Source organism: Hipposideros armiger, unplaced genomic scaffold (genome assembly GCF_001890085.2).
Source record: "Hipposideros armiger isolate ML-2016 unplaced genomic scaffold, ASM189008v1 scaffold_206, whole genome shotgun sequence".
NCBI lineage: Eukaryota > Metazoa > Chordata > Mammalia > Chiroptera > Hipposideridae > Hipposideros > Hipposideros armiger.
This window is the reverse complement of record NW_017731556.1, coordinates 728,904-741,809: the sequence shown is the minus strand read 5'-3', so window position 1 is coordinate 741,809 and position 12,906 is coordinate 728,904. Positions and strand designations below refer to the sequence as shown.

Below are 12,906 nucleotides of genomic sequence, written 5' to 3'. Positions count from 1 at the left end.
GGCAGCCCAGCTCCAGGTTGAGCTGTTGTTCAGCATATTTAGCTGTGGAGGGCAGTGTCACTGGCCCTCATATGTGGGATCCGAACCGGGGTCCTCTGGTATCCCAAGCCAGTTCTTAACCATCGTGCCACTCGGCCGGTCCACCTATTCCTTTCTAATCTCATTGCCACTCTACTACTTGTAGCTTTCAGATGTCTAGCATAGACCATTATAATAAGCCTCAAGCTAGCTTGCTTTCTCACAGTCTCTCTCGCTGTGAATCTATTTTTCATATTAAACTCATCTACAGCACACCATGATCACATCACTCCTTTGCTCAGAAAAAAATCAGTGGCCCACATGGCTGGCTTGTTTAAACCCTTAGCTTCATATTCAAAACCCTCTGCAATCAAAACCTTTTGCAATCCAAAAACCAGCCAGCCAGAGAAACTACTCAGTTTTGTCTTTGTGTCCTTTCGTGCCGTTTGGACGTGGATTCTGCTGTTCTCTGTTCCACACAGATGCCCTTTGCAACCATTTTTACGTGTCTCAAATGTATCAGTGCAAGGCCTAATTCAAATGTGACTTATTATTTGAACCTTTCTCTGATCCCCTCCTTGCCCCCATCAAGAAGAAATATTTTTCCTATGAATCTATGAATGTATTTGTACCTAATATATAAGAATAATTATCTAGATACTTATCTCACCCCCACCCCAACCCTACCCCCATAGCTTCTTGAAAGCAGCGCCTGGATCTCTTTTCGGACCGACATAATAGGTGTTCAGTGGCATATTATCTGGTTCTTACCAAATGTTACTCTTTTTTCTTTGTACAGTGTTTTCCACATAATAGATGCACAACTAATTTTCATTAAATGAATAGGACGTTTAAAACTTTCAGTGATGAATATAACAAAAGGGTTGGAAATATTTCCAATTCTTATTTTTTCTATTTATTGGACCAGAAGTCTTACAAAAATGACTTAACCAATTTGGTCATGCACAGTTGTTAATTTTTGCTTTCTTGTTGCTCAGTCATGTTAATTCCCAATGCTTAAAAGTAGGATACCCATTGTCCCACTATCAGGGTTATAACAGAGGCCAGCTTCAGACCAAACCTGCCAGGCACATTGGCATTCGTTGAACGATCATCAGTAGCAAGCAGGCTCAACACAGTTCATACAGCCCGTTTCGTAAGCTTGGTAAGCAGCAGCTCTCCGTCCTTTCGCAGAACAGGAGGTTATAGTTCAGGTAAATGCTGCAATATTTTAGAGCTGAGCAATGTGATGCAATGGCTGCCGAGCCCTGGACATGTGACTACTCTGAGTTCAAACATGCTGTAAACGTGAAATACACAGTAGGTTCCAAAGACTTAGTAAGAAAAAGAGAATGTCAAATATCAGTAGTTTTTAAAATAATGAGTATAGGGGAAGGGACGAGACAACATAAATTGGTAACTACAATATGCCCTCAGGGATAGAAAAGACAGTTTGGGGAATATAATCAATAATGTTGTAAATATTTTTTAGGGGGCCAGATGGACTCATGTTTTGTTAGGGAGACCACTTCATGGACGGTGTAGAAGGCCTGACCACCGCACTGTGTTTCTGAAGCTGATGTTGAATAATAATGTATGTCAACTATAATTATATATACATATAGTCATGGGATGTGGAGTACAGTGTGGTAATGGAGTCAATGGAATTGTAATGGATATGTATGATATTGGGAGTGGGGGGGCAGAGGATGAGAGGAGGGAGGTTGTCACTTTGTGAGGGGTAAAAAGGATAACTATTGCATTGTTTTGTACACCTAAAACTACTACTACTACTACTACTACTACTACTACTACTACTACTACTACTACTACTAATTTAAAAAGACAAGTAAAAAAAAGACAAATAAAAAAATAAAAATAAAAGGAATAAAATATTGAGTATATGATGAAATGATAATATTTTGGATATATTGGGTTAAATAACATATTACTAAAATTAATTTTACCTTTTTTTCATGTAGCTACTAGAAATTTGAAAATCATGTATATGGTGCACATTGTATTTCTATGGGACAATGATGTTTTAGAGAGAGGATTTTGTTACAGGATTTAGTCAGCACCAGGTAACTAGAAACCTCCTAGCCAATGGCTGAACACAGGGCCTTAAAGATCTAACCTCCTCAGACTTGATAGATTTTTATTCTCATCAGTGGTGGGAGATGTCTATAAAATATTTTGGCTGATTCATGTTCATTGAAAAACACTAAATTCACCAGTGGGAGAATGTTTCTAACCTTCTAATTATGCCAATTCTCAAGCTACAGTAAAAACACATTTCTCACATTCATTAAATTAATTAGCAAAGTCTCTGGTGTTAAAGGTGACAAAGACAGCTGATGCCTTTCTAGTGGCCACCCCCAATGGTTAGCCTTTCTCATTAGATTGCATCTCATAGTTTTCTCTGGAGTTACCCCAGATTAGGACCACTGTGAGTATCTAGAGTGGTTTGCACAGTGGAATATGTATGTTGCCCTGGGGCCAGCTTTTCCAGTGGTGAAAAAATCTGAGGCAGCCTCTGAGGTACCTGCTTTCTCCTTCTCCATCCTTCCTTGCAGGATTCCTTTCCTCCACTTTACAAAAGAAAGAAACACCTCTAACCCTCCCTAAATCTTCCTGTGTTAACATTGCTGTGAGGTACCAAACCAGGGGACATCTTAGGAATGCAAAGCAAATAACATTCCCTTAAGAATTACTAATATGGTCAGTGCCTTACTGCATCTGGGGCAAGGCTTGGTGCCCTCTATCTTTAGCCATCCATCCGTCTACCCAACTTAGAATGAGAATTTTGAAGTAGGCTGTTGCCCTGGAGATACATAGGAACATGGCTTCTAAATAGAAAACTAAAGTCATACTTCCCTTGTCAGAAATTAAGTCTGATTTAGCTGCTTAGTTTGACAGCAAGGACTAGTTTTGCCAATTAGGTACTAGAAGAGACATTTTCTGTTAATTGAGTAAGCGAAATTTGCAATTCCTTAACAGTATGCTGGAAATTACATTTTCTTACCTGTTTAAATTTACCACAAATATTAGTTGTCCACTTAAAAATGTGCATGGGAATTCTTTCAGAGGTTCAGGAACACAAAATGTTTGAAACCTCTGACTTAAACTAACATAAACGTAACATTACCCTTTCTGTGTTGAAATCTTTTAACGTATGATAGACATCATACAGGAAGTTTCAAGAAGACAGAGAAAAGATGCAAAATGACATTCCACAAAAGAAATAGAAGAGACAGACTCACACGGCACTTGGATTGTTGCAGAGCAACCAGGACCCATGCAGTCAGGCAGGCAGGCTCTATGGCTGAGGATTCCAAAGTGGTGACCTGGGCCAAGACAGGTCCAGGGATGGGCGTTGAAAAAGAATATTCAGGGAGGCAGGATGGAGGAAGGTTTGAATGTTCAAAGAAGCAAGGTGGGCAGAAGAAGGAGGTAGGTACTTAACATGAAGAGGAGAGAAAGAAGGGAAGAGTCCCAGCCCCAATGATCCTCCAAATGTTGGGGTGTTGTAAGAAGACTGGTAGCTCTGTTTGCGAGACTTCATTCTGGCCTCTCAGGTTGTCTAGACTTTTGCAAGGGTCTAATCTTGATGAACCGGAAATACTGTTTCTTTGGTCCTTGAGTCCCTTGAGGTCACATTGCTCTTTGTGGCGACCTGTGGACTCTCTTGCTTAGCTGAATTGAAAGACAGTACTCATGCTTATATGGATTATTGTTGTATGGGCCTCCCTCTGTCCCAAGGTATTTATATGGGCCCTGACACACAGAGAACAAAACAGAAGTGGTTCAAAGGAGGGAAGCCAAACCCTATTGCCACACCTTTTAATTCACTGGAGTTGTGGGCTTTGGAGGGTTATCATTGGCGTCTACAATACTCATTCACTCATTATATATATATGTGAATAATGAGTGAATGAGATAATGAGTGATTGAGCATATATATATATATATAGTAAATATATATATAATGTAAATATATATATATATATGTACATATATATATATATATTTGAATGTAATGACCCAAAGTCATGATTATAGAAGACGCATGGTACACAGCTAAAGGTTTTCTACATCAGCTTTATGACCATAATAGCATTCCTACATAGGAGTGCAGGGAGCTATTTGAGTACTGAAAGTAGTTTTCTTTTTTTTTTTTAAGATTTTATTGGGGAATTGGGGAGAGGGGAACAGCGTTGGGGAATCGGGCAAGGGGAACAGACAGGTAGACAAATTGCTGTTTTGTTCTTCAGTCTACTTGTGGAGGACGTCGCTTCACTGGGCCGTGTTGGTATGATCATTGTGCTCTTCCCGGCTGAGGCAATCGGTCTCCGGTCATTGGTTGGCCGCTCACAGCGGCTCCCGGCAGCTCACACCGGCAGCCGCTCACGTAGCTCACGACAGCCCACTGCAGCCCCACTGCAGCCTACGCCATCGCTGGCAACTCACAGCAACCCAGCTCCAGGTCGAGCTATTGTTCATCATCTTAGCTGTAGAAGGCGAGCATCACTGGCCCTCAGTGTGGGATTTGAACCGCAGCCCTGCTGCTCAGAGCTGGTGCTCCCAAGTGAGCTCTTTATCAGCTGAGCCACTCGGCTGGCCCTGAAAGTAGTTTTCTTTATCTTCCAATATTTTTCTACAAAATTTTTTGTTTTCAAATTATTGTTTCTTGGTTATTTTTATTGTTTTATCATATGGGTTTATGAGGACTCTAAAAGAATCTTTTAGAGTCCTCATAGTATGGAGAAAATAATTTTAAAAAAGTAAATAATAAAATAAAGTAATTCGAATCGGAAAAACACTGTGATATTTATAATAGCAATCTTGAAAGGACATTTTTTTTTCTTTTTTTCCTATTTTAGAAAGTAGAACTTGTCATGACAAAGTCTGAAGTCAGGTCACTGGAATGTTTTTTACATTAAAAAAAATTTTTCCCCATTCCCATGAAAATTCATGCAAATGAATTTTCGTACATCTAGAGATGTGTGTGTATGAAACAGTTACTCTTTTTTGAAACTTCTGTAGACAGTGTGTAGAACACAATAGACCTTTAATAGGAATAAAATGAAGAATCAAATTTCACAGTAAATTTTAAAATAAGTAACTTTTGTCAATAACTAAAAAAAATTTTCTATTGGCTTTTCATGACAGTGATTCATCATCCTTGTGACTCATTCAGCAACTCCTAAATAACCTCTCCTTGTTCTGTGACATTTCAAGTGATTGTTATAAAACTCTCATTCCCAGGATAAAAGTACAAAGTGAAGTGTTTGTATGTAAAATTTACAATTTCTGTCCCCATAAATTGAGTCCTTATTCTTTTGCATTTGTAACACATTTAATATGGTTGATATCAAAGATGTTAAGAGTTTTCCAAGAGATATTTCCGGAGAGAAGGTTTCAAACAATGCCAGATGCCTACAAATCTTCCAGAGATTCTTGGTTGTTTAGCAGCTCTAGAAAGTGAAGATAGGAACACACTTCCTCTTGTATTCCTATGCATTTGTTTAAAAAACCTGAGGAGCTCATCAAGGAAAAAGTAGTTAAGAGGTAAGTAAACTCTACAATTAGAAGATGGTCAGGGATTAATGGATATATCTAACTCTGAAGATAAATCTTTGGGAAGTAGATTACTCATTTTGCAATATCGTGTGGATTAAAGGCAAAAGAGCTATCTCTGCACCTCAGCTACTTTGGAGTATCATGCTGTTGAACTTGGACTTTTCAGAAAGTCTTCAGGATATCTCAAAGTTTGGGGGTTTTTGCTTGGTGGTTTTTGCATTTTCAAAACTCAGCCTTATGGTCAGCATCATTAATCTTCAGAGAAATGCAAATCCAAACCACAACATACCATTGCACACCTACTAGGATGGCTGTAATAAAAAGAGGAAAGTAAGTGTTAGCAAGGATGTGGAGAAATTGAAACCCATGTACATTGCTGCTGAGAGTGCAGCTGTTATGGAAAACAGTTTGGCAGTTCCTCAAAAATCTAAACACAGAATTATCATATGACCCTGCAGTTCCACTCCTAGGTATAGTTTATGCAAAGGAACTGAAAGCAGGGACTAACAGATACCAGTATGCCAGTTTTCACTGTGGCCTTATTCACAACAGCCAAAAGGTGGAAACAACCCAAGTGTCCACCAACAGATGAATGGATACACAAAATGTGGCTTCTACATACAACAGACTATTATTCAGCCTTAAAAAGAATGAGATTCAGACACATGCTACAACACGGATGAACCTTGAAAACATTATGCTAAGTGAAATAAGCCAGATAGGCAAGGATAGATATTTTATGATTCCACTTCTGTGAAAAATCTAGAAGAGGCAAATACATAGAGATGGAAAGATTAGAGGTTACCAGGGCCTGGGGGAAGGCCCTTACAGAGTTTCTATTTGCATGTATGAAAAAGTTTTGGAAATAGAGAGTGGCAATGGTTGCACAATACTGTGGATGTGATTAATGCCACTGAATCATACATTTTGGTGTAGTTATAGTGACAAATTTTATGTTACATATACTTTATCACAATTTAAAAAATTATTAATATAATATACCCAACAAACTTTAAATGGCTGAATTATATGGTTTGTGACTCATATCTAAATACAGATATTAGGAAAACAGGTCATCTTGAGAGTAAGAGGAGTATTAGGTAAGGAGACAGGTATCCTGACTTGAGTTACAGCATCGACTGACTGCATGGCACGGGATAAGCTTCTGACATTTCTGGTCCCCGGTGGGGTTGGATCAGGTGCTCTTATATCTTACACACTGGGATTCTGTGATAGTAAGGGGGGCGGTTTGGGTGGATTAGGTTGGTTCTCAGCTGGGACATACATTTTCCTCCAGTGATAAAAATGATGGAAATTCTGTATTCAGTCAAGATGGGGCTCTGGACTTTCTGGGACCCAAGGGCTCCATAATTTTAATGAGTTTTGGAGCAGAGTTGATGAGTCATGCTAGCCAGATTTTGTTTATGACTCTGCTATTTGTTGATGGGCACCAGGGTGATTCATTTAACGTTTGTTCCTGGGTCTCAGCTTCTCATTTGAAAAGTGCAGTTCTTTCTCACTCCATCCATCTCCACGGCTCCCAAAGAGACCATCAACTTGTGCTTTCCTTTGTAAAGAGTGAAGCGTTTAAAACTGCCGTTTTAAATGCAGTTTTTAGCTTTAATAGCTTCAAAGTATAAATACGATAAACTTACAAAAATGTCATTTGAAATGGTAATTATCTCAACTTGTTATACATGTAGGTAGTTTTGACAGTTTTGCAAAGCACATTTTTAATTTTTATGTTTTCCCCCAGGTCCTCTGAGGATGTCAGGTTTTGAAACAAACACCCGAGTTTAAGCTCTCTGCTTGCGAGTGATCTGTTTCCTCTTGTCTCTGTTTCTTTGTCTATATATTTGTAATATTTTATAGATCATTACATAATATTTATGTTTGCATATGATACTTTAATACATATTGTTTGAATAAATAAATTGGTGTTTGTCAGAGACCAAAAAAATTGTGTCTGAGAAGATAAGGGAGGAGCATGAATGTCTAAGCTTTCATAGTAGATTTATTTTGGGGTTGATTCAATCAGTACTTAGAAACAGAAGTGGGAGTATGGTCTGAAATGCTTTCCTTGCTTCCAAAATCATCTCTTTTGCTAATGAGAAACTGGCGTTCTAAGTTTTAGTATTACATTTCGTGAAAGTGGCTTGAATTTTAAAGTCAATCCAAGTTTGTGAAATCATCCAACAGGACATTTCTTTTTTGGTCAAAAGTCTAGGGACTTCTTTTCTGATTATATGGAACTCAGGTTATTGCCAGCAAACTGGACACTCTTCAATTGCTTTGAAAATGTTAGAGGGTCCTGCGTTCTCTCTAATGGTAGAGTTTTAATGGCGTTGTACGTGTACCTGAGAACTGTGTGTTTCCATAGGGCAAAAGCTGCTAACTTCTCTGCCACATTTCCAGTTTAAAATTTAAACAGGTTTGTGGCTAAGTTCTGCTAAAGGAATTTTTGATATGCCTTTGAGCTGGTGAAGTGAAAAAAAAATTTCAAACTCGTTTCCTTGAAGATTTATCAGGCAGTTTGGTTGATGTTTTTTGCTTCATTTCTTTCACCCATCACAGAAATAAAATTCCAGGCGAGGCAGCAGCCAAGGCCCTTGGATCTGCATGAGCATGTCAAAAGCATTTTAAGAAGAGCAAAATATTTAGAGGAAGAATTTGTAAAATCAGCCTTAAGGGATTTAACACATTTTTCTTCTCCTAATTCAGTCTCGTGTTTGTCCCCATAATGGAAAAAGGTCGTTAAATGGGTAAGATTTACTAAGCCAGGAAGGGCTTTCAAAACTACATGTTTTTCAAAAATCCACATCTAAAAAAAAAAACACATTTGGAAACCTGAAAGAATATATTTAGAGCATAAATTATATTCATTCATTTAATACATATATAAATAGCTATGTGTAAGTTTGTGTTGTCTGTGCACGCATTTTTGTTTTGGAGAAATTAAAATAATTAACGTCTTGATAATGGAGAGTTGAACAAATTTGAGACTTGAAATTCTGTATTAATTTCTGGGGAGGCAAAATGATTGATCAGAATAACATGACTTAGATTTTTGGTTGTCTTGCTACCACTTTGGCAGCATCTTTTTACCTCTCTGATACAGAGACCTGGGCCAAGGTTGACACTTTAATTCTTGTGGTGGGGAAGGCGGTTCTATACTAGTAAGTGTTCCAAATTTGTTACATTTTTAATCTCATAATTGAAAAGCTGCAGGCTAATTCCTATTTTACCGAATTCCTGTCGGGTGAAAATAAGAGGGGTGTGTGTGTGCGCGCGCGCACACGCGCTTATTGAAATATGAACCCTTTTCTTCCTTCTTTTAACTGTATCAGGAAAATGAATATAAAAGAGTTTTATATGAATTTTGGAGTATTTTTGAAATGTTTGTGTTAAATAATTTACGTTTTACAAATATTTTTTTCATATCCGTAGCTTAGGCTCATATTCAGACTTTGATTAGGCCCAAAGATCAAAGACCATTGTAGAAACATTACCTTATTAATTTTTATAAACATCTCTGTATGGTAGGAATCTATTTTTGAAATTTGATTTCACTCTTTATGTGATAAAATTAAAAGATCTTATTTATCATTTGATAAGGCGACGGGCACTCATTTTTTTGTCCACTGTATACCTGGAGAGGAACCTGTATAGTATTAGATAATTTAATATGTTTTTGAAAATAAGAAGGCTAAATGCCTAGAAAAGAGGTTAAGGAAAAAAAAAGTAATATGTATTCCTTACAAATTTCCCTGTTTTTTTTATGGTCAAGCATTCTTAAGTTGTATGAAGGTTATTATGAAATTTAGAGAACTTATGACCATTATATATATTTTTGTTCATAGCACTAAAGAATCACAGATATGGTAAAATTTATAAAAATAAATCCTTGTCAGGTAGTGGGACTAACAATTAGATTTTGCAATTTCTCCAAACACTAATATTCAACATGGAATTCATACGGTGTAGTGCTGTCTGCAGGTTGGTGTCTGGCTGCCTTATATTCTGTGTGTAATCTCAGGTCTGTCCCTCTTGGGTGTGATGGTTAAGGTTGGGACATTCAGAGTGCGCAAGCAAGTCCTCTTGGTTAAGAAATGGGTTATATGTGGCATTGATCAGATGGCAGAAAGCCTGAAATCGGGGCTGATGCTGACTACGTTGTCCTTTCTGGAAGGAAGGCCTCCTCTCAGCACAATTCACATCAAACAGTTTCTTAGAGAGCAGTTTTGTTTTTCATCCAATTGCCCCCTTTGTGTCTTGGCGTCAATTTCCAAATACCTTTATGGATCTGTAGAAGTGCACTCTTTTCTGAAGCTGCTGCTATATTTGTTCCAGGAAGGGCCGTTTAATGACAAACTCTCCTTCCAGAGGAGAGTAAGGACCAAAGATACCACAGACGTAGTGACATAGAGGGTGAACTTCCAATTAAGCTGTTGGAGATGAGTGAGGTCTGTGTGGAAGGCGGCGCCTTCAGATGGACGCTTGGAGGACAGAGCACTGTTGGGCCTTCTGTGTTATTTATTATTTCCCTGTTGGCATGCGGGAGGCAGCCTGGCAGTGTAGACAGGGCATATATACAGAAAACCACAGCTTTCTGCACTGTTCCAAACACTCCTTAGCAGCTTTCAGGACCACTTAGAGATTGTTCACATGCTGCTTTGTAGGATTTAAGCCAGCGCATCCTGCTGGTTGTAATAGAGAGCTGGAAAGCAGTTGAAGAGGATATGATTAGCAGTAATAGAAAGGGTAAAATGGATGTTTATCTGCCCTGTGTACATGTATATTATAGTAATTATAACAAGAACAAGAACAACTGAACACCAGCTCTTTGCCGAGTATTTGCTACTGATGTTCACTAGTCCTCACAGTGGCCTGACAAGATGTTTATCTGCCCTGTGTACATGTATATTATAGTAATTATAACAAGAACAAGAACAACTGAACACCAGCTCTTTGCTGAGTATTTGCTACTGATGTTCACTAGTCCTCACAGTGGCCTGACAAGCTGGGTGCTATTTATTCGCGTTTTACAGATGAGAACTCTAAGGCAAGGAGACGTTGTGACGACTTTCCAAGGCCACAGGATAAGTGGATCGGGATGTGGTCCGTGTGCTTCGAAAGTCCTTTGCTCTCTCAGTTGTATCACCCAGTCTCCTTATAACCAACTGGATAACTGCCCGTCTTCAAGAAGTTCAGGATGCTTTAGTTTTTTAAAGTCAATTTTCATGTGTTGTGCCTTGGAAAATGAATTTGTAATCAAAACCAGAGTTGATCATTTAAAAAAAAATGACTGATTTCTCTATTTGTAAAATGTGTAGGTCGTTTTTATAGAACAAGATCATTAAAACCTTGCCATGTCAGTCTTACTACAGGAAAACAGGTTAATGGACTCTAAACCTTATACTATACTTATACTAAACCTCATACTAGTTTTGCTCTGGGAGGTATAGGATTTATATGAAAAGGAGGGAAATCATGAATTTTTTGATTAACATGCTAACATTTTTATCATGCAGAAATTTTACTTAAACCAAATGTGACTCTGTATTGCATGTGCTAGCTCAAAAGTGAGGTCCTGATTCTGTCCCACAAAGGTGGGTTTCATGGCTGCTGGCAGTGGATCATCGCTTAGGGTGAAGAGCCAGCTCCTTTGGGAAAGGTACCTGAGACTCCCTCTGCTCCAGGCGTTCTCAGGCCCCACAAATGCTGACCTCGTCAGCCATCACAGCCTTCCCTAAGCTGTGGATCATTGTGCCCCCAGAACTCTTCTAACAGGACTATTTAAAACTCTCCAGGATGGAGAACGATCTTATTTAGCGCCCTTACTAAAGGTGCACTATCTCATATTTTTCTCTCCCTTTTTCCCTCTCACAGATGAACACAATGACGTGCAGAAGAAAACTTTCACCAAATGGATTAATGCTCGATTTTCAAAGGTAACGGAGACTTTCAAAACTTTTATGATGGTTGAAGTGCTGTGTTCTGATTCATGGAGCTTGGTTGGAAGTGCAGTGAATTATACCCATGGAATGTGATCTAACAGAAACGTGCAAGATACATTCTTCCTTCATTCTCTTCTAAAATCAGTTGACATGGACATTCTGATGTAAGCACATTCATGGTGTAAACAGCTCTTTCTTTTTACCCGGCATTCTCTGGATATCAAGCCAACAATTTGCTGCTTTTTGACTCTGAATCCTGGGAACTTTTAGGAGACGAATATATCATTGGGAAAATATTGTGTCCACTCCTCTGAAAAGATGATGGTTTCATTTTGCCTAGTTAAAATCAAATTGTTATCATTCAGGCAGCCGTTATACCCTAGGCAGAAACGTTTAGGGATTTTTCATACTTATGGGTGTGGCTAATAAGGTTTATCTGCCCTGTGGTTCTTTTCTTGTGAACCTCCTCACTTCTTTCCCCAAAGATGTGTTCTTTCCCAGCATGTCTAACTACTTGGATCATAGTCAAGGTGTTGATTGATATTTTTTTTTAGAGGCAGAGCAAGCTGAAGAGTGGAATTGGCAGTGCCATTTTCAAACTTGTTCCCTCATGGTGTTACTAGGTCATCCTGAGGCATTTGGGATTTTGTCCTCTAAGCCTGAGATGGGAGGATAATTGTCAAGTTAATGGATTATAGGATGACACTATAGCCAAATGAAAAATAAACGTTTCTGAGAGCAACACCAATACGGTATTTTAAAAGTATGAAAGCTATTTTAATTAAGAATCATTTTTTCAAAATTTTCTATTTGAGAAGGTTGCAAAGGTCAGGAAAGTAAGCATTGGTATTTCTTTGAAACCAAATGAGAATGTTTTAGGATTACTGTGAGTAGCAGTGCGGTTTAAAAATTGCTCCACCTCCCAATATGTACAGTTGTTTATTTGATTGCAATGTGTTTTTAGCTTTTGCAACTTTTGGTTGAGGAATATTTTATCTTGTCTCTGAGAATGTAAGGAATGTGAAAACTGTCTGACTTTGACCAAAAAGTCAAGAATAAAGAAGTGCTTGCATAATCGGTGGTTTTCTCTGTAGGAATATTCTGAAGCAGACATAGCTGTTTTTTGATAAATTTATTCTTTTTCTAGAGGCACAGGTAACATCAGGGTGCTTTGGATTTCCAGAAGTACCAGAATAGTTTATTTCATGAATCAGATCTTTATAAATTTGTACATTTATAATGTGTATATTATTTTATAATATTAAATGAGGGTTTTAAGTCCCATGTGAATGATTTGCCCCAGGAAGTTTGCAATTATTGCCAAGACAATGAAAAGACAAGGTAATGT

General features: G+C 38.2%; 1 protein-coding gene across 1 annotated transcript in view; it reads left to right on the top strand.

Annotated features, from left to right (window-relative positions):
- The window catches only part of UTRN (utrophin), a 498,335-nt gene that overhangs the window by 84,408 nt on the left and 401,021 nt on the right, over positions 1–12,906 (top strand). Inside the window, exon 3 of the mRNA XM_019653741.1 lies at positions 11,491–11,552. Within this exon, the coding sequence (XP_019509286.1) occupies positions 11,491–11,552 (62 nt within the window). The remainder of the gene's footprint in view (positions 1–11,490; positions 11,553–12,906) is intronic.